At 38.0% G+C, this 22701-nt stretch overlaps 2 protein-coding genes across 3 annotated transcripts; one reads left to right on the forward strand and one right to left on the reverse strand.

Annotated features, from left to right (window-relative positions):
- The first annotated feature begins 5463 nt into the window (after window positions 1–5463).
- On the forward strand, window positions 5464–11974 carry LOC117302743 (coiled-coil domain-containing protein 63-like). 2 transcript variants are annotated; one of them, XM_033786757.1, is made up of 12 exons: window positions 5464–5545; window positions 6265–6411; window positions 6730–6829; window positions 7236–7366; window positions 7896–8077; window positions 8553–8666; window positions 9196–9451; window positions 9889–10106; window positions 10265–10433; window positions 10806–10969; window positions 11409–11600; window positions 11762–11974. In XM_033786757.1, exons 2-12 carry the CDS (start codon window positions 6339–6341, stop codon window positions 11879–11881), a joined length of 1719 nt encoding a protein of 572 aa, XP_033642648.1. In that variant the 5' UTR covers window positions 5464–5545; window positions 6265–6338; the 3' UTR covers window positions 11882–11974. The 2 variants fall into 2 exon arrangements, with proteins under 2 accessions (XP_033642648.1, XP_033642649.1); XM_033786758.1 differs by having other exon boundaries at window positions 5521–5545; window positions 6272–6411.
- A 1473-nt stretch (window positions 11975–13447) lies between these two features.
- LOC117302328 (mitochondrial 2-oxoglutarate/malate carrier protein-like) lies at window positions 13448–22500 on the reverse strand. Its single transcript, XM_033786224.1, has 11 exons — window positions 22207–22500; window positions 21854–21915; window positions 21186–21276; window positions 20177–20260; window positions 19356–19399; window positions 18924–19002; window positions 18305–18395; window positions 17826–17916; window positions 17390–17489; window positions 16920–16971; window positions 13448–16174 (listed from the first exon to the last, which is right to left on the reverse strand). The coding sequence occupies exons 1-11, from the start codon at window positions 22338–22340 to the stop codon at window positions 16013–16015; spliced, it is 990 nt and encodes a 329-aa protein (XP_033642115.1). The 5' UTR covers window positions 22341–22500; the 3' UTR covers window positions 13448–16012.
- Between the last annotated feature and the right edge of the window lie 201 nt (window positions 22501–22701).

A 22701-nucleotide genomic window follows, 5' to 3' on the forward strand; every position in this document is an offset into this window, starting at 1 on the left:
AACATAAAGCCTGCAAAACAATTATTAGTTATTTACAAATCTGTAAAGAGAAACATAAAGCCTGCCAAAAAAATATTTAGTTATTTACAAACCTGAAAAGCGAAAGAAACCGGGAAAAAAATATTTAGTTATTTACAAATCTGTAAAGAGAAAGAAACCTGCAAAAAAAATAATAAGTTATTTACAAATCTGTAAAGAGAAACATAAAGCCTGCAAAAAAAATATTTAGTTATTTACAAACCTGAAAAGCGAAAGAAACCGGGAAAAAAATTGGAAGTTATTTACAAATCTGTAAAGAGAAAGAAACCTGCAAAAGAAATTGTAAGTTATTTACAAATCTGTAAAGAGATAAAAAGCCTGCAAAAAAAATTATAAGTTATTTACAAACCTGTAAAGAGAAACATAAAGCCTGCAAAAAATATATTTAGTTATTTACAAACCTGAAAAGCGAAAGAAACTGGGAAAAAAAATTGTAAGTTATTTACAAATCTGTAAAGAGAAACATAAAGCCTGCAAAAAAAATATTTAGTTATTTACAAACCTGAAAAGCGAAAGAAACCGGGAAAACAATTGGAAGTTATTTACAAATCTGTAAAGAGAAAGAAACCTGCCAAAAAAATAATAAGTTATTTACAAACCTGTAAAGAGAAACATAAAGCCTGCAAAGAAAATATTTAGTTATTTACAAACCTGAAAAGCGAAAGAAACCGGGAATAAAATTGGAAGTTATTTACAAATCTGTAAAGAGATAAAAAGCCTGCAAAAAAAAACCAATAAGTTATTTACAAACCTGTAAAGAGAAACATAAAGCCTGCAAAAAATATATTTAGTTATTTACAAACCTGAAAAGCGAAAGAAACTGGGAAAAAAATTGTAAGTTATTTACAAATCTGTAAAGAGAAACATAAAGCCTGCAAAGAAAAAAATTTAGTTATTTACAAACCTGTAAAGCGAAAGAAACCGGGGAAAAAAAAGTTATTTACAAATCTGTAAAGAAAAAAAAGGCCTGCAAAAAAAATAATAAGTTATTTAAAAACCTGTAAAGAGATAAAAACCCTGCAAAAAAAAATTATAAGTTATTTACAAATCTGTAAAGAGAAACATAAAGCCTGCAAAACAATTATTAGTTATTTACAAATCTGAAAAGCGAAAGAAACCGGGAAAAAAATATTTAGTTATTTACAAATCTGTAAAGAGAAAGAAACCTGCAAAAAAAATAATAAGTTATTTACAAATCTGTAAAGAGAAACATAAAGCCTGCAAAAAAAATATTTAGTTATTTACAAACCTGAAAAGCGAAAGAAACCGGGAAAACAATTGGAAGTTATTTACAAATCTGAAAGAGAAAGAAACTTGCCAAAGAAAATTGTAAGTTATTTACAAATCTGTAAAGAGAAACATATTGCATGCAAAAAAAATATTTAGTTATTTACAAACCTGAAAAGCGAAAGAAACCGGGAAAAAATTGGAAGTTATTTACAAATCTGTAAAGAGAAAGAAACCTGCAAAAAAAAATAATAAGTTATTTACAATTCTGTAAAGAGAAACATAAAGCCTGCAAAAAAATATTTAGTTATTTACAAACCTGAAAAGTGAAAGAAACCGGGAAAAAAATTGGAAGTTATTTACAAATCTGTAAAGAGAAAGAAACCTGCAAAAGAAATTGTAAGTTATTTACAAATCTGTAAAGAGATAAAAAGCCTGCAAAAAAAATTATAAGTTATTTACAAACCTGTAAAGAGAAACATAAAGCCTGCAAAAAATATATTTAGTTATTTACAAACCTGAAAAGCGAAAGAAACTGGGAAAAAAAATTGTAAGTTATTTACAAATCTGTAAAGAGAAACATAAAGCCTGCAAAAAAAATATTTAGTTATTTACAAACCTGAAAAGCGAAAGAAACCGGGAAAACAATTGGAAGTTATTTACAAATCTGTAAAGAGAAAGAAACCTGCCAAAAAAATAATAAGTTATTTACAAACCTGTAAAGAGAAACATAAAGCCTGCAAAACAAATATTTAGTTATTTACAAACCTGAAAAGCGAAAGAAACCGGGAATAAAATTGGAAGTTATTTACAAATCTGTAAAGAGATAAAAAGCCTGCAAAAAAATATATTTAGTTATTTACAAACCTGAAAAGCGAAAGAAACTGGGAAAAAAATTGTAAGTTATTTACAAATCTGTAAAGAGAAACATAAAGCCTGCAAAGAAAAAAATTTAGTTATTTACAAACCTGAAAAGCGAAAGAAACCGGGAAAAAAATTGGAAATTATTTACAAATCTGTAAAGAGAAAGAAACCTGCAAAAAAAATAACAAGTTATTTACAAACCTGTAAAGAGAAACATAAAGCCTGCAAAAAAAGTATTTAGTTATTTACAAATCTGTAAAGAGAAAGAAACCTGCAAAAGAAATTGTAAGTTATTTACTATCTGTAAAGAGATAAAAAGCCTGCAAAAAAACAACAATAAGTTATTTACAAACCTGTAAAGAGAAACATAAAGCCTGCAAAAAATATATTTAGTTATTTACAAACCTGAAAAGCGAAAGAAACTGGGGAAAAAATTGTAAGTTATTTACAAATCTGTAAAGAGAAACATAAAGCCTGCAAAAAAGATATTTAGTTATTTACAAACCTGAAAAGCGAAAGAAACCGGGAAATCAATTGGAAGTTATTTACAAATCTGTAAAGAGAAAGAAACCTGCAAAAAAAAATAATAAGTTATTTACAAACCTGTAAAGAGAAACATAAAGCCTGCCAAAAAATTATTTAGTTATTTACAAACCTGAAAAGCGAAAGAAAACGGGAAAAAAATTGGAAGTTATTTACAAATCTGTAAAGAGATAAAAAGCCTGCAAAAAAAATTATAAGTTATTTACAAATCTGTAAAGAGAAAGAAACCTGCAAAAAAAACCAATAAGTTATTTACCAACCTGTAAAGAGAAACATAAAGCCTGCAAAAAATATATTTAGTTATTTACAAACCTGAAAAGCGAAAGAAACTGGGAAAAAAATTGTAAGTTATTTACAAATCTGTAAAGAGAAACATAAAGCCTGCAAAAAAATATTTAGTTATTTACAAACCTGAAAAGCGAAAGAAAACGGGAAAAAAATTGGAAGTTATTTACAAATCTGTAAAGAGATAAAAAGCCTGCAAAAAAAATTATAAGTTATTTACAAATCTGAAAGAGAAAGAAACTTGCCAAAAAAATTGTTAAGTTATTTACAAATCTGTAAAGAGAAACATATTGCCTGCAAAACAAATATTTAGTTATGTACAAACCTGAAAAGCGAAAGAAACCGGGAAAAAATTGGAAGTTATTTACAAATCTGTAAAGAGAAAGAAACCTGCAAAAAAAATAATAAGTTATTTACAAACCTGTAAAGAGAAACATAAAGCCTGCAAACAAAATATTTAGTTATTTACAAACCTGAAAAGCGAAAGAAACCGGGGAAAAAATTGTAAGTTATTTACAAATCTGTAAAGAGATAAAAAGCCTGCAAAAAAAAAAAAAAATTATTTACAAATCTGTAAAGAGAAAGAAACTTGCAAAACAAACTAAATATGCAAAATAATAAGTTATTTAAGCGAAAAAAGGGCAAATAATTAATGTTATTTTACAAACCTGTAAAGACTTGCTTCACGTATACGCACCCCTCTCAAAAAATAATGAGTTGATCCAACGCAAAGACTTGGAGTTCGACTCTACACCAAATTAATGGTTATTTAGACGGATTTAACTTATGGCAGTGATCATAATACGGAACCGGAAAATACCCTCTTTCATAAAATCTCTTCACTTTCAAAATAATCTTAGATTCAAGCTGTATATTATTATTTTTGTTGATAGAATCGTAATCACAGGCTTCATGTTTGACGTGCACGAAATCGTGAGTCGAGCTAGTTCCCAAAACAACAAGCGCGTATTGCCTGCATATACGGGAAACTATTGGAACCAGACTATACTACTATACAACGTCTTCAGATGAAAGGAGCTCAACAATTGGATCGATAAACGCCCTTTATTCTTCTAGACCAATCGAAATCATTCTTATAATATCTCTGGAAAGAGAATTTTCTTCAGTTTATTTAGAAATGCGATCCACGTGTGTAATGAATCGAAACATGTTGCTGTTCAATCGATCGAGTGAACCCCGGGAAACTGGGTTTGGTTTGTTGTGACATAAAACACGAGGTCCACCATCACACTCCACAGATTTAGTATTAAACAACATACATTTTAATGATCGCAGGCAGCTTCCCTTAAAATGTCATTGCTGATAAGATGAACTTTTGAGTTGATGAACACAATGTCTCGAAAACAATGTCTGTCTCAATTGAGACGAAATTGTTGAGTATGTAAAACCGTAAAACGTATACTTGTAATTAATTTTTGATAATAAAAAAAGGCCCGGCATAAATATGATCATGCCCTTCATTGAAACAAAAATGGAACAACTCGACTGTAACCAATGGTTATATCTTACCTTTAATTATGGGCATAGACTCACATTGAGGTCCAACGGCTGTATTGTATGAATCCATGGTTTTTGAATGCAGACATTTTTTTCTCAAAACCCAACTCTTACCACTCCATTTTGACAGAAGGCATTGCGTAATGACCAAACTGAGCTAGGGAGGGCGCACTCCATTAGACTGTTAAATTTCTGTGGGCGTCTCTGCCAATTGAAACAAAAAATAAAGCAAACTAAACAGTACAGGTACAGGTAACTGGGGCGCTAAACGGCTGGAGGAGTTGGCTAGACCCACAGCGCCCCTGTCAGATGCGATTGTGTCCGCCATACAATACTGTCCACCCGGACACGGTTGCGTATGCAATTGTGTCCGGGGCTATGCAAAAGCCGTCCGGCGGACATGTACATGACTGTACTTGTCAGTGAATACCCAACAGCCGAACATTTCCTACATAATATGTCATTCATATGATATCACTTAGCTTAAAAAAAAAATAACGAACACTGTTCCGTCTTTGCACGGGGCAGACACAACTGCATATGCAAATGTGTTTGGTCGGACACAATTGCATTATGCACCAGCGTCCGGGCGGACACGATTGCATATGCAAAACCGTCCGGCGGTCATTAATGCATATGCGAAAATGTCCTCCGAATAGGGTTGCATAGAGGACATAATTGCATGCGACACCCATTCCCCCAGTAACAGGCGCGTCTAAAGCTATTTAACAAGTGTTTTATGTTGTTGTTGTTGTTGTTGTTGTTGTTGTGTGGCCAAGAATAATTAATTAAGGGTGGCTCCCGCAGTAGCTTGCCTTTCACCTCAGTCTATGGACAGGTATGTATTCTGGTAAGCACCGCTGCGCTCATTACCAGCTCAAAATAGCCCCAGCTGGGGAGCCACACTGGCGCGACTGGTTACACAGTGGCGATGGGGGCGCTGTCTGTAACCCAGACGACTGACCAAAACACTGCCTCGCTATACGTTGTTGATGATAGTTTGATTGATTGATTGATTTTGTGAGCTCTGAGGACGAACTCGTCTGAAACTCGGAAGATTTTAAACAAGGTAATTGAACATTTTTGCCGTGTTTTTTTAAAGCATTATAGTGGGATACTATATGAAATATATCTGTGTAATAGCTTTGTTTGTTGATTTGTTCAAATAGTGAAGAAAAATTGCTCAAATTGTTGTTAGTTTTTGATGTTGTGAACGCTGCTCTTTTGTTGTGGTCGTCGTCGCGGCACGGATCCGTGTGTTGCGGTATCCGTTTGTGTGTTGTGTAATCGGTTTAATCTCTTTCGTTTATCAGCACATTATGCAGTACAGTAAGAGTAACGTAAGAACAGAAATAACTGTCTTCAAATCAAATTTACCCCTGTCTTGGTTGCATCTGCGTGCTTTGAATTGAAATTTGAAGGGTTTTTTTTGCAGCTAATCGCTAATGAGTGAAAAAAGAACATGATCTGGATAATATTTGTTAAAATTTGCCATCATGGGAAATTCAACCCTACATCATATCCCCTGGCCCTAGTGTATGCCTATAAAATAGTAAAACTTTCAGCAGAAGGGATTCTATGACAGTCACATTAACCAGCTGTGCTTATTGATTACTGGATGTTTTAATTTAGCCATTTTATTAATTGATTATCTCATTGTGGTTGGGATCGGACTGGGGGGGGGGGCAAGAGGGATATCCTCGATTGAGAAAAATGCATCAAGCTTGGTCGAAAGTTGAAGCGACTGTTGTTTTAACTATTTGTTTATAATTTTTTACTTTCTTTCAGAAAACAGTGAGCAACCGTGTATCAGAATTGTTGACATCAAGTTTGTTTCTTGAGTACATCATCAAATTATCATCATGCCACGTGGGGGCCAGAGATCTGCCAGTCGGCGCTCCGACATCAGCGACATTGATGCTGATCAGCAATTGGGTAAGCCAATTTATTTTCACAAAAATATCAGGCCTGGAATTAAACGCAAGCCACAACCTCCGTTGCCTCTGGATTTGCTGCCCCTCAAAACGTTCCCCAATAGACATAAAGGTTTTCCAATGGAAATGCCCTTGCAATATGAAAATGGCCTTGCCCTTTTAAAGATGAAATTCCAGGCCTGAAATATGTATTGTTAGTTTTTATTATTTGTTAACTTAATACTTGCCTAGCCTGAATGAATGTGCACTTCTAAATTATTGAGTGTAAAGGTACGAGAAGAAAGTTTAATTTGTTGCCTTGTTTGTGGTTTCCCATCAGCCGAGGTGGAGTTGGCCAAGCTTCAGCGTCAGTACCGCATCATGGAAGGTGACCGTAACGCTTACAACATCGAGTCCCAGGATCTCATCCGAAGACAATTGTAAGCATTCAAATATGAAGGGTAGATATTGGATGCTAGACTCTGTCAAAAACTTTAAACACAGAGGCTCATTTTAACAAGTCATTTTGAAAATCCTTTAGGTATTGAAATCAATATTTCTTGAAGTTAAGAATCACCTTATTTACATGCCAAGTAGTGGTAAAGCCCCCTTGCCTAACCTATGACCATTTTCATAAAGCCTGTAAGGTAATCATAAAAACTTGCTTAGCACAGATACATTTGGCAAACAGAAACAGTTACCAGCAAAAATTGCTATTATTGCAACTGGTGCCCCACTAATTTATTGCTTAAAAAAGAAAATTTGCTTAGCAGTATTTTCTGTTTAAAAGCTTTATGAAATTGGGCCTTATTTGACAATTTGTCTTGTATCCTACTCCCTTTTTAGAGCCGAGATAAAAACACTTGAAGCGGAGAAGCGAGAATTAAACAAAGATTTGCACCTGTCGGAAAGCCAGACCAATCAATCGAAGGACAACACTAACATTGATAGACTCAATGAACTCTGCTCTCTACGTGGTAAGTCACGCCCACCTAAAAGTGTGAAACCTTTTTAGTGATTACGTCTTGAGCGCCACATGGCTGTTCTCTTGTCTGGTTTGAATTATGTTCTTGTTTCTGGTGGAATCTTATCTTACTAGATGACAGTATGACGATTGAGTATTTCTTCGATTGGTTACTTGAAGATTTCTTTGATTGATTGCTTGAGTGGTTGGACTGATGATGCCCAAGCCTACATCCATATGGACTGTAAAAGGGGCAACCCTGTTTCAGCCCTAGGAGTAGGTGGCAACGGCCTCTGGAATAAAATAATTGTAGCCCACACCTTGAAGTGGCCTTCAGGCCTTGTGTGTCTGGCGACGTGCATAAACAATATAAAAAATAAAAATTACTTCAGTTGATTATTTTGGTATTTCTTTGATTGATTGCTTGAGTACTCGTTTGATTATTGTATACAGTCTGTGCTGCCAAAATAAGTAGCCTAGTTACCCGTCAACGCTGTAAAGATAAACAATTATCTATCAATTTTTCTGTCTACTTTTACCAGATGAGTACATGCAGAAGATTAACGAGGAGAAAGACAACCAGCAAGACATCCAGAAGAAGACCCGGGCCAAGGAACGCGAGATTCACGGCCAGCATAAGGAGATGGGCGGGGTCCATGCAAGCGCCCAGCATACGCAGAAGACGCAAAAGGCGATACGCGTTAAGGAAAACCGCTTGCACCAGGTCAATAACACTCCCCCTACTTTTCTTATTACTAAACCTGGTCCCAATTTCATAGAGCTGCTTATAGCACAATAAGTAGCTGAGCACAAAATAATTATGCTTATACCAGAATAAGGTTACCAGCCAAAATACCAAGTCACATGTACAATTTATGACTGGTAACCAGCGCATTTCTGCAAAGCAGGAAATTGTTAGGCAATTTTTCCTGCTTCAGCAGTTCTATGAAATTGGGCCCTTATATTAACCTAGTGCACAAGGACAACACACCTCTGCAAAATGCACATGTACAATTTCTGTCATTTTCAACTTGTCATTACTTGTGACTAAGTAATTTATACTACAATTACGAGTCTTGAGTTGTGAGGTAAATTTTTTCTCCGGGTTACACCGACTAAACATATAGACTTGTCTCAAAAGTTTGCTACACCCCTAAATTCTACTAATTTGCTACTCAATCTGACCTTTGACCCTGCAGGCTAACGAAAAGTTTAACTCCATGCTGACAGAGAACGGCAAGTACCGAGAAGAGATCGAGAGCCTGCGAGTTGAGCGCACTCGCTTCGAGAACATTCGCAAGAAACTTGAAAAGGTAAAATTGGGTTTGTTATAAATACACCTCTCTAATAGTATTCATGCATGGCGTCACAGTTCTTACCCAATATGAGGTCATCGCCGCATATCATGCCACCACCTGTACCAGAAACTTGCAGTTGCTGCGCCTATGGCCTCGGGTTAGAATTGTGATGTCATCCATAAATACTAAGAGAGGCGTTTAGCACTGTTAAGAAGAGGTTTTCCTTATAAAGGGTCCATTCCGAAATCCCAAATCTAATATCTACTTTGTGCTTCTTTGTATTGCTGATCTCTGAGAACACTTGGCTGTGTTTTAATAGAAAGAGGTAATTTGGCCAGTCTCAGCAACCTTGTTTTAACGAGAGGTGACTGTATTAGTCAGCACTAATTAAATAAGAAATGGTGTGATTTAAACTCTTGTAACATACATGTGTAACGCAAGTGTCTTAACTGCTAGAATACTAAGCTTGTTGGTTTCCCTGGAAGGCCAGTTTATCAGTGTGGAGACTGATGTTAACTCATTCTTTGAACTCTGTTCACTTCAGGAACTCGGCGAACTCCGCCAGGAAATCGGCGAGGTGATCGACCAATCCACCCAGGCCTACGACGTTCGCGATGAAGCCCAGGCAAAGATGATCCTGCTTAAGGAGAAGGCAGACAAGGACTGCGCCCAGCACCAACAGGAGATGAAGGAGTTACAAAGAATCATCGATCACGATCGTAAACTGAGGGAGTTCATGACCGTCAAAAGCAAAGAACGAGAGGAAGATGAACTGCTCGTTGCTCTGCGTCAGAAAAGAGGTAAGTAAAAATTTAAAAGATTTCATGGAACGTTTTAATAACACAAATCCAAATGTGCCTTCAATTTTGTTTTAACTAAGATTTGAAGTTTCCTCAAATTTTCTTGTTCTAAGATTTGAAATTGCCTAAAAACGTTTTGGTACTAAGATTTGAAAATGCTTAAAAAAAACTTTGTACTAAGATTTTAAATTATCGATATAAACCACAAAGGAAACTGACTGGGTAAATTTTGAAATGATTTTTGGGGTTGAACAAAGAATTGACTAGAGTGGGATTCAAACCAACGACCCCCGGATTAAGATTTTAAATTGCTTAAAAAAATGTTTGTACTAAGGTTTGAAGTTGCCTAACAAAGTTTTTGTACTAAGATTTGAAATTGCCCAAAACTTTCTGAATGTTAGTTAAACGAAAGTTTACACAATTCTCTCCCATCACAGAGGCTGAGGAAGGTGAGAAACTCCGTCGAGAGAGACAGGAAGATTCCATCGAGGCGTACGAGGCAGCCTTCCAGCGTATCTCCCAGATCACCAAGGAAACGGACCTCAATAAACTCGTCCACAAGTTCATCCAGGTGGAGGATCGCAACTTTGCGCTGTTCAACTATGTCAACGAGCAGAACAATGAGATTGAGGTTCAGCAGGACCAGATAGCAGAGGTAGGTCAAAGGTCAAAACAGCTTAATTCTGAAAACAGAAGTTTTAAAAAGGTTCTTTGGTTACAACATAAAGCCCAAACCTATGCTCCAAAATGCCAATCCTGCGCTGAAAGTCAACTAAATCAATTTGGGCATCATCTTCTTTGTTTCCATTTTAGATCCAAGATGAGATAAATGAGTTCAAGAGGCAGGGATCGGAGATGGAGGAGCAACGTGTGAGCATCTTGAAGACACTGGAGGAGAAACAGACCAAGGCAGCCAAGGATGCTGACGGCCATGACTCCAAACTGAAGAGCGTGAATAAGATTCTGGACCAACTCAAAGCAGGTAAGAACCAACTGGCTTTCCTTCCTATCAGAATAAGGTTACCAGCCAAAATACCATGTCACTTGTACAACTTGTGACTGGTATTCTGCTCATTTCTGCTAAGCAGAAATTGTTTTAAGCAGTTACTGGGAATTTGTAAAATAAAAAACAGAATATTAGGGTTTGCAATAAAGCTGTTATTTGAAAATTAAGGTTTCCTTTCCGTAATTAAGCTTTGAAGGTGTGACCGAAACTTCAGGCATTAAACTATTTTTTCAGCAGTTTTGCATTTGCATCATCTGTCGACATTTAGAACATTTTTTTTCAGGTAAAAAATATATGCATCTTAAACGCTAAAATTATTCATAAGTTTTTTGTGTTTCTGTCCCCCAGGAGTGGAGTCTCTTTTCTCTAAGACAAGCTGTGATCGATCAACCATTAATGACATGCTGGGTAGCGCTGCCGGAGTGACTGATGAAACCATTATGCAATACCTCGGACTGATCGAGCAACGCACCAATGAGCTTCTTGCAGTCAGCATGTATGTGGACACCAAGGTATGTCGCAATGCACATTATTTCTGACCCCTTTTTGCATAATTTTGTTAACCGTGTGAAGGCTTGTGTGGATCTTAATGATAATTTCGTTGTTTAGATTAGAAATGGGGATTATCCAATTGGTTGAAACATTCTGAAAAGACTATTGAAGAAAGAGGCATGAATAAAAACATCCTTTTCATCCGACAACTCACACCTGTTATCTCCATGTAATTCCTTTTCAAATCAGTGACTTAATTGGACCATGCCCAAGGCAGATTAACTGATCATCCATTAAGTTGAAGGACCAGATGTAAACACACCATGAAAAGGATGTATAGAGTTCAAGTTTTGGGGGCGAAATCTATAATCTGTTTATGAATGAATCATTCCATGGGAGCCTTTTGGAAGGTGGCAGGCAACAAACTTAAACCAATTTATTTTGTTCACATAACTTTAGGGAGCAAAGGAGAAGGAAGATGTGAAAGTGCCCTCTATGCTTGGCAAGGGGCCAATCCCTCCTCCGCAACAGCTGATGTTTATGGCGCCCTCTACTGGTGACGACTATGACAGCGATCAGGGGTCAGATCTCAGCGATGAGGAGACACGGCCTTTGACACAGACCGAGCTCAAGGCTAGAATTATGAAAGGGGTGAGTAGATGTTCTGATATTTACGACAAACGACTCATTTCGTTTGATCGCATCATATAATGCAAATGAAGACCGTGACGATTATTCCGAGTATTTTTTTGTTTGTTTACTCACATTCGTCCTCATGATAAATTTGTCTTTCTTTGTTTGTTTCTTCCAAGGTCTTGAAGAAGGAGGCAGCGGCATCCAAGAAGGGCTTCCAGTACGACCTTTCCGTCCCTAGCAAAGACATGAAACAGAAACAAACCATCCCAGACAAGAAGAGGGGTGGCAAGCGATAGATGGAACAGCCAGAAAAGGTGGCAGGTTACAGGCCTGTATGCTTGGTTTTGGAAAGGGCAATGGTACCAAAGCATTTTCTCCTCGGTAAAGGGCAGCCTATGAGGAAATTGTAAATTTCTACTGGGGCATTTGAAGGGCACCAAGGCAATGACCAGGTGAATGGAGGCAATCGCCTCCGTTGCCTCCGCGAAGTATCAGGCCCGAGGTTATGTAAATAGGCAGTTTGACTTGATGAAGAATGATGGGTGGAACAGCTTACAAAAAGTCAGAACAGATTCCGTTTTTGTTTGTGAAAAAGGAAAGGGGAAAACTTGTGCTTAGCACAGACTAATCTTGCTAAAGCGAAAGCGACGTACCAGTCACTCAGAATTCCATGTCATGCTACATTGTATAAGTGTTCACTGGTTCCTCAGTTTATTTAACATAGCAAATAAAGTATTTCAGCAATTTTGCGACATGGATCTTCCCCAAGAGTTTGAGTTGTTGGAATTGAATGAGAAAATACTTCTTTCAGTTTCCGTTGTATGGTTAGTCTTATTCAAATTGTTTGTCAAGTGGCTGGAAGGCTTGCAACCTTTTTTGTCCCAGTAATGGGCCTTAAATGGCTGGCGACAAACACAAATAATGGCAGTACTGTACTGTTGTGTTTTTGAATGGTTTTCCCATTCACATGCAGTATTTTTAATCTTCCTAACAATGACTACTGAATCGGTAGACAAACAAGATGGTGGTATTACCGTTTATGAAATGTCAAAAATAAATTGCTTAAATTCAAGTTTTGTTTATGAAATTCCTTCCAGTGTATTTATAGTTATTATTATTGGTAAAAATGACAATGGTTGTTTGTCGTCCGTCCATAATTTTTTTTAAAGCTGTACTGTTATCTTAAAGTTATATATAATATTGATAATAATTTGGAGTATGTAAAAGATGACTTAATATCTATTAAAAGAGTATTAAAATGAAATTTGTTTTCACAAGAGAGAAATATATTTGAGTGGCGTGTCGTTTTTCTTTAGCTTGTTTAAGACGTCGGAACATAACGAAAATCACAGTTGGTTTCTGGATTCAATGTTTTGGTAGAAAATGGATTAAGCACTTACCATGAACCTCGGCCATAAGCTTGAATCTCCGAACGCTCAGAGTATGATGATGAACAACAAAGGCAGCCTGCCCATACATTAGGCATCAGTTTAAGTGTGAAGAAAATCCAAAGTTGTTCCGGGTGTTAAAACGTCGACTGTTTACTCTGCCCCTTAAAAAATGACGGACAAACACGTCGGCTGATGTGAAGTGGTGAAAATATCCTGCTCATTTCCTGCCCTGAACCCTTACTCCACTGATTTAGCCATACGAAATCCAGTAGGGTAACACCGCTTGGCCTTGGAACAAGGCGTTTTTTTTTCCCTGGACGAACGTGGGTAATTGTCTGCACAAGTTTGTCCTAGAAAAAAAAAAAAAACACCACACACCGGGGTCGACCCAGGGAAGCTAAACGAATGCACCCATTGATGAACGCCACAACCTCTTGATCGTTGACCAAAAATGCACACGCCAAAATATTGTAAATGTGGATCAATCAAAGAAATCTTTATTTGTTCAGAAACCGGAGTTGACAATCTGTTGGATACTTTTTATTATCACAGCATAAAAGAAGAGGAGAACTAAAACAATGGTATCACTGAGCCGGGTGACAATTTCTTACTTTTCTTTGTTTCATTTTTCAAATTCACAGTGATGCTAGAGTAAAACTAAAGAAAAACCACAAACAATAGGCAGTAGAATATAATCTATTACTTAATGTACTGTAAAAGATGGATAATGAAATATATCTTTCATATAATTTATTTGATTTACAAATACTTGAACCGAACTAAACATTGTAGTGGTATTTACTGTGGGAAACAAATTGCATATAATCACCCCTTATCCCACTTAAGCCTGGTTCATACTTCATGCGAATGCGATGCGAATTTGACGTCACAACTCTGTTTTCACTGCGATTTTCGCAGAAGAGTTGAGCACAACTCAACCCCTGCGAGTTATTCGTTGCGAACTTGTGACGTCAACATTCGTATGGTATTTGCAGGAGTATGAACCGGGCTGAAAGATCAAGACCAAAGCCCTACCTATAATAAGCTGTATCCAGAATGGCATCTATGGCTACGGCTTTTGCTATTGGTGTTGCTAAGGACATCCTATACTTCAATGCATGATGACATGATACAGCCTTAGCTGAAGCCACTAATTCTGACATGGCCTCAGGCCGTGTATGAAAAGGTGGCTACGACTTTGACTGGAATTAGGCGTCATCATGCGTTGAAGTATGGAACATCCTTAGAAACAGCCTGTGGACTAGACCGACTAGACTAACCAGAAACCATAGAGCACAGGGAGATTGACTATATCGAACCATGCACTGGAGCATGTTCGATATGGTCGGCTACATCACATTTTCTGGTCAAGTCAAGCCGCTCTCACCCGAACTTGCCAATACATTTAGCTGTAGCCCTAGCCGCAAACTCAGACTCAGCCTTTTAGATTGGTTCACCACCTAGACAACCATGCTTGGCAGAGTGCCTTGCGGATCAACCTTTTAACCATAACCTAGCTACCATAAACAAAAGAATGCCCTAGACCGAATCACACACAAAAATAACTATCCTTTTGAACGGTCGATATTTTTTTAGAGTCAAGCGTCCTTATCTTAGTAAGAAGCTATCAGGTATTAATAATAATAATAATAATAATAATAATTATACTTGTAATGCGCAGGTATCCACCCTGTTTCAAGGTGCATGTATCCACCCCGGTGTTCAAGGCGCAGTATTCACTAAAACACAAGAACTCTACTGCCACCATAGAAAATTAACCTAAAGGTTTCAAGTTCAAGTCCTACTGTAGTTAATTGTCCTTTGCTCAACACAATATTATTAAAAATTTGCCAAGACAATTTTACTTGAAATTTGACAGTCATAATTTAATACTTATGAATTGCATAAGTCAATAAAATTGTGATTCAGTAAACGAGACAACAAAGCTGGTCTTAGTCATTACAAAATCTGTTTGGCTGGATCGAGCCAAGCACAACCAGTTGTGTAAACCCATAAAATTGTGATTCAGTAACTAGTAGATGGCAGTACTAATATTCTAGTCAATGTGAAATAAGCTTAGCCGGGGTAGAACCCAGGGTTTAAAAGGAATTCTGTGGAGTTGTTTGTTTGTAAACACATCCATATATCAAATACATGTTTCAAACTCTATGCATTCTGAATGGATGAATTTCACAACACACACACTTTAGATGCAAACTGCATACTATTCACTGGGTAGTGCTTTCTATCATTATATACAATAGGAAAATGGTGATAAAAGGGGCAGAACACCTTCAAAAAAACTCAAAAAATAGGCAGTTAGGAATTGCTCCTTATTCCTTAATTCAAGAGTTGTTCATGTACAAAACACTTGCAGTGTTTTGTTATTAATGAGTAGTGATTAAAAAAACATCAACGGATCATATGGTCCCCCATTTTTTGGAGTCGAACATTTTGTTATTTGTTTCTACAAAATAGTGGACTACGTTCTGTCACGAAATTATCCAATAACCACACAATTTCATTGGGATATTTATATAAATCATTATCATATTATGTGTTCTACTTTTCAAACATCTTTCCAAACACATTTCAAGACAAATGCTTTTTGAAGCCCAAAGCAACAATCGCCACGTTGGTGCAACGTCATTCAAGAGGCCTTTGAGAAAGACTCTGCTAGGGTCGAAGTGTCGGGCCAATACCTATTGTTTGTGTGCATTTATACCACAGGCCCTTCAAGTTGATAAGCAGTTTGCAACAGCTAACTATGTCCTCATTCCAAATGTTCCTCAACCAATATCTCAGTCAAATACTTTTTTTTTTCCTTTCATACAAAAAGGTGTTACAGTTTGCGATTTGAGGTAATGTAGGAGAGGGGGGGGGGTTCCAAACTCACATGGCAAACAGAACTTCATGTGAGACTACTACTTATTTCCACCTTGTAGCGACAAAAGCTATATTTTCATTGCTGAGCCCTATCTAACCTTGATTTGTCTCAAGCTGTATCATTATTCATGGGGTACGACGATCTCGTCTTCACTCGGTAGACTTTGCGATTTTAGTCCGGTAGAATTTGTTCAGCTGCTCCAGGAAGATGAAGGTTAGAACGGTGTGTGGTCCGAGGCGGGTGTAGTACGGTGTGAATCCCTTCCACAGGCTAAAGACGCCCTCTTTCTGTATGGTTTTTCGTAGGACTTCCTGTTGGACACAAAATACAGAACTGGTTTAGTCTACTCTTAGTCTGGGGATAAATTAGTGCTCCCCCACCTCCCATCCCAACCCCAACCTGAAATCAAACAGCATCAAACTGCCTCTAGCTACCGGGCAATCTCGGTAGTCTAGTTGGTAAGACACTGCTCTAGCCTGTGATTTTTTTTCACAGGACTCGGGAAGTATACAGTGCTAACACACATCGGTGTATGGGTAAAAACCAAAATGAATATTCTTTATCCCCGATGCAAACTTAACATCTCTTATATCGTTGCGGTACCCGCTGCCAAAACATAGGATTCGAACTGCTCTAGAATTGCAAGGGTTGTGGGTTCGAATCCCACCCGAGTAACAGGCCTGTGATATTTTTTCACCGGACTCGGGAAGTACTACGTATACAGTGCTAACACACATCGGTGTATGGGTAAAAACCAAAATTAATATGCTTTATCCCCGATGCAAATTAAACATCTGTTATAGCATAAAATGACCTGGTGTCATGGCCGTGCGGTTTCAAATTCAAGTTCTGGTTGTTTAGTCATCGGGGTGCTACATTGTAGTTTGAGGTCCGGTCGTGGCACTTGTGTCCTTGAGCAAGATACTGTAAAGTTTACAATAATTGCTTCTCTTCACCCAGGGTTACAGATGGGTACCTGCGAGGGTGGAGGTTGATATTAAATTATTGTGTCAAAAGTGTCAAAATGGTTAATTTTTTTTTAAATAGTTAACTTACAATAGCTCCGGAGTATTCTGGTTTACCGTCAATTATTCTCATATTCTGAATTCTGGAATGATACAAGAGATGAAAGCGAAGAATTGTTTTAATATTTTTAAAATATCAGAAATGGATCATGTAACATGCATTTTCTTTTATTGTGAAAGCATTCAGCAGGCTTGGAAGTTCATGTTTGAGAGGGCAAGGCCATTTTCATTTTGGGAACAATTTGAAGGGGCACCAAGGCCAGGAACAGGGCAGATACAATTGTCATTTGGTCCTTTCAAAATCACTAAAAAAATTAATTTGGGCAAAGTGGCTAAGGCTGGTCCACTGTTTAAACATTTTTTCAAAAAAACAAAAACAGAAAAATGAAAACCAATATAATTTCTTTTAATATTTTGTTTTAACTTTAAGCAAACTCAAATTCTAGATTCTGATTCTGATCCAAAATTAACTCGGTTACCGATAGACTTTTTTCAACAAACCTTGTTTTGGCAATATCCACTGGCATCGACGCAATCGTTGTCACGAGACCGCTGATCATACTCGCACCGAAATGACACAAAATGTTGTCTTGAAAGTAACCTTCATGAATGCAGAACAAAACGAACAACTTATTCAAAATTCCTCTATAATTGGTGTCTCGGTACGTGAGGTACCTACTTGTACCCATATTTAATACTGGGTACTTCTTGTTAATAGCTGTCTTGATATTTGAGGTACCTACCTGTACCCATGTTCAATACTGGGTACTTCTTGTTTAAATAGCTGTCTTGATATGTGAGGTACCTACCTGTACCCATGTTTAATAGTAGGTACTTCTTTTTAATAGGTCTCTTGATATGTGAGGTACCTACTTGTACCCATGTTTAATACTGGTTACTTCTTTTTAATAGCTGTCTTGATATTTGAGGTACCTACCTGTACCCATAAGGAACTGTTTAGCTTGGGAATAGGAGGCTAGCTGTGCTGCATTGACCACCATGGCTCGGGCAACAGTGGGTCCACAACCCTATAAAAAAAAATTGAAAAAATCATTATCTTTCTGGTAAAGAAACTGAAACCTCTGGTCCTGTTGACAACTGTGAAAGAAGACAATGAAGAGGCAATAATTTTTGTTTGTTTGTTTGTTTAGAAGATCTTCCCATCAAGGGAACGCGGCAAACTTCTGCATGTTGATAAACACATTAAGCCGTCACTCTGTGTATACAGAGCAAGGTTTGCTCATAACTTTTCCAGTGACTAGCCAGCAGGGACCAGCAAGCTTGTCATTTCACAAGTTTGTCAGATTTTTCACAAGTCCATATTTCAAATGAAATGGGGAAGCTTTTCAACACCGAGTTAGTCAGCCGGACCACTTGGAGTTTGACTGGCTCTAAGGTGTTAACTGCTATACTCACCCTCCATAGCGTTACTAGACCCTCTTCTTTCGTTATCCTGGCTAGAGCGTTGAAGACACTGCTATACCCCCTCCTTTCATTGACAGGTAGCCTAACACAAACAATCAACAGTCAAATATGTAAAAAATATCATACGCCACTGATTATTCATAGAAGCTTATTAGTCAAGGGACACAGGCTTCAAGAACACAGTTGTCTTGACGGGGATTTGAACCTACACCCTGGGCCCGATTTCATAAAGCCTTCTTTTTAAAGCATAAAAACTTGCAAAGCACAGACAAATCTTGCTTAACGGCAACTGGTTACCACTAAAAATTCCGTAAAGTTTACATTGTTGCAACTGGTGCCCTTCTCAATGTTTTCTTAGCAAAGAAATTTACTAAGCAGTGTTATTTCTGCTTAACAGCTTAATGAAATTGGGCGCCGATGGCTTAGCCACCAGAACTCGAGTTCGGAACACAAGCACGCCATGACATACCATATAATAACAAGTTACCAACATGATAAAAACTGTAACAAATTTCATATCTTGTGTATCTTCTTTTCTGTTGATAAGTTACACTATTTCCTATTTTCAATATGTGGGATGAGGGTGGGGGGGGGGGGGTAGGACTCGTACCTGCCGTCTGAAGTCATCCTGATAAGTGATATCTCGGCCGGAGTGCCGACAAACGCTCCAGTAGCTCCAGCTGTCATACCTGACGAATGAGAAGAAGTTATTAGCTGAAAATGGTTTCAAGTTAAAGGCATTATACTCAGGATTGGTAGGGCTGACAAAATAGTTGCAGACAGTGTTCATGTTTTATGTGATCAACCCCACATGAAATGGCAAACCTGTGAAAATGGCTAATTCCGTTTTGCGAGTCTGGAAAAAATGGGGCAAAACATGCCAAATTTTCAGCACATAAACACATCTCGAGCTGGATATCGCGTTGGGATGCGACTTTCTGTTGGAAACTACCATTTTTTAAATAAATGCATGCCTGCTGAAGAGATATTTATGAAAATGCGTTTTCTTGGGAATTTAGTCAAATAGTTGTTATATACTAACCTATTAGTGCCTTCGTTAAAAAGTTTGGAGGTTTTCCATCGGGTCTGAAAAAAAAGGGCAAAAATGCAGCATGTCTTTAAAAGAATTCATTCAATGATGTGGACCATAACAGCCTTGTAGCTCACAACTTTTCTCAACAGCTGCAGTACTTCTTACCAAGTCAGTCTTAATCGTCATTTAATTCTGGAGTAATGGGCCATATTTTTGACCGCGTGAGGGCGCTCTCAATCACTTCCGGGGGTATATTCATTCATACCCAAAACAGTTATTAAAGATTGGAACACATAACCACCACAGACATCTAATCCATCACGGACAATAAGACTTTTAAAGGAGCCGTTATAATCCACCTCTAAAACAAATTGAAACTACGGCGCAACACTAGTGACAGAACGCCTATTAATCTGTGCAGGGCGAATCGCGTATACCCCCGGAAGTGATAAAAGTACTATTTATAGCGCCCTCGCGCGGTCAAAAATAAGGCGCATTCTGGAGTAATTACCAAAGGTACCCTCCCTTTAACAACAGTATTTGAATGTTTCAAATAATCAGTTTAGGTGGTATATCTAAGAGAGGTTTGCGGTAACACTATGTGAATATCTCTTTTAAGAGAGTAGTGTTGGTTTTGAAAAGAAGATCTAATCGCCTTACTCCTGAAGACTGTCAGAGCAAACTGAAACGTTGAGTTGTTAACCATTAATTCCTTTCAGAACCGACACTTGTTAGTCAAAAGAGATATTCACATGATGCTACCACAAACCTCTCTTAGTTACTTGTCCCCCATGCAAAGTATCAAATCCTACTTAGGTGGCATAGCTTACCCTGACACCATGTCAAATAACGTCGTGTAGATCCCAAGCCTTGTTGTCGTGTATGTTGCTTGACGAAGTAATCCTGCCGACAAGCTAGTAAACAGAAAGAAGAAAAAACGACTTGTAGCTTTTGAGATTAAAAAATTTTTTTTTTTGACATGTTGTGCCGTGGCCGAGCCGTCTAGTTCACCAGGGCCAAATTTCATAGAGCTGTTAAGCACAACAATTTGCTTGGCATGAAATTTCTTCCTTGATAAAAACAGGATTACCAACCAAACTTCCGCGTGATTTTCCAAATCAAACAACAGTTGGATACCAGCAACACGCAATATGCAACAAATGGAAATTTGGTTGGTAATACTGTTTTTATCAAGGAAGAAATTTCATGCTAAGCAAATTTTCGTGCTTAGCAGCTCTATGAAATTGGGCCCTTACCCACACTCCGGTGTTGTCAGCTGCAGAGTGTGGGTATACTACTTGGTCATGACACTTGTACCTTTAAAACAAGCAAGGCACTTAACCATGAATGCTTAGGAAGTTTGGAAGTGCTCTCTGCTCTACCAGCCAGTCTCCTAGTGGATGATACCCATGCCTACATTCTTAGGGAAATGCGAATGGGTCAAACCCCGTTTCAGCACCATGAGTAGGTGGCAACGTGCCCATGGTGGCAGTTCATTTGAGTGGGCAGCCCAAATCAGTTTAGTAGCCCTCATCTTGAAGTGGGCGTCCATGGCCTTGTGATCTTAGGCCATTTCTCATCAAAAATTATACTTCGGTTCGAATCCCACCAGAGTAACATGCCTGTGATATTTTGTTTACAGGACTCGGGAAAGTACCGAGTATACAGTGCTAACACACATCGGTGTATGGGTAAAAACCAAAATTAATATTATTTATCCCCGATGCAAATTTAACATCTATTTTAAAAATTATATTGATAACTGCCTTCTCCGAGTAACCCTTTTTCTGGGAAAAGTTTTCTTACGCCCATTTTTCAGGTGCACAAGGCTAGACTTACCCATTATAGAGCCCTAGAACTCCTTCGCCTGCTATGATTGCTCTAATGGCATGACCGCTTGTCTTGTACTGTCTGGATGCACCGCCCTCGCCTGTTGAAATTGAGAATTAACAGAATTAGGTTTCACAGCCCAATGCATCCAGCAGGTACGGCTCACCGCACTCTCATTTATGAAAAAAAAACCACCCCAGACCCAGTTGGAATCAAGCAGTCTGTTGAATACACGCATAATTAAACTTCTTTATTCATCAGCCCTCATAATTCTTACATTGTTTTTGAACAACTTTTCAACAAGAAGTCCTGTATCCCGGTATTTACAGTTTTCATGAACACAACATTCTCGATCTTGATGACAGACAGAGTTTGAGTGGGCCTATTATTATTAGGGGCCTATGTGAAAACCATTGTTTGGCAAAACAAATATAGGCCACCTCGGGGGCCCAGCGTTAACTTCATACCAGCGAGTCTTAATATTGCCTTAAACGTCACCAGGGGTGGATTTCACAACTCGTCCTAACTTAGGACTAGCCTTAAGTTTTGAATATCTCCTAGTCCAAATTTTTTGTGAAATCGACCCCTGACACTCCTGAGCTTTAAACAAAAGTCCCCGATACAGTTAAAACAAACCAAATAAAAAGGAAATGATGTGGAAACCATTAGTAACTCACCGCTCATTTGCATACGGTTTTTGACAAGATCCAAAGGCTGCACAAAGACAGTAGCACCCATCCTATTATTAATATTAATAACATTAAATAACAATTAATCGACAGATAAAATATCCAAAATCAGTGATACCAAATGGTATACCTGTCTGTATACCTCCATCATGATCATGTCCATACTACCACTACGGGGTAGACTTTAACATGTTTAACTTAACAAACATGCTTAAGTTTTTTCACACGGCTGCTGCGACTCATTACTGCTACAAATTATACTGCAATTCAACCCAATAAATGCACAATAACTGAAGTATATATGCCTCCCATTATTCTTCTAAAACTAATACAATACTAACCCAGCTAAACCTCCGTAGAGGAATTTTACTGGTTTGGGAATCTGCACTGGGGCCGCAGACTTCTTCTCTGTGGACGTCGCCATTTTGAATGAATGCACATAATGGCCCTTTTCGAAACCACGGCTTCGGCTCATCAGGCTAGCTTAGCCCTATGGTTGTTTGTACGAGAGGACCTGGAGCCGGAGGTCGAAAACCACGGCAGAAGCCGTGGTTTTCGAAAAGGGCCTTACACATCCCTTGTAAACATTTGCAAAGAACGTACAGTTGGTGCGCACACGTCCCACACCTACACACACGTCCCACACGTACACCCACCCACAACACACGCGTACACACCCGTACACCCCTTCAACCCCTGAATTTCCGTACGGAGCCCATAAAGAGCCAAAGAAAGTAGGCCTACAAAAGAATGATTTCTTTCGTCCAACGAAACATTATGTCGAGGGAGCACACATTTTTGTTTCAGGAATAAACTAATATTTATAGGGAACATTA

This window comes from Asterias rubens, chromosome 18 (genome assembly GCF_902459465.1).
Source record: "Asterias rubens chromosome 18, eAstRub1.3, whole genome shotgun sequence".
In the NCBI taxonomy this organism is placed as follows: Eukaryota; Metazoa; Echinodermata; class Asteroidea; order Forcipulatida; family Asteriidae; genus Asterias; species Asterias rubens.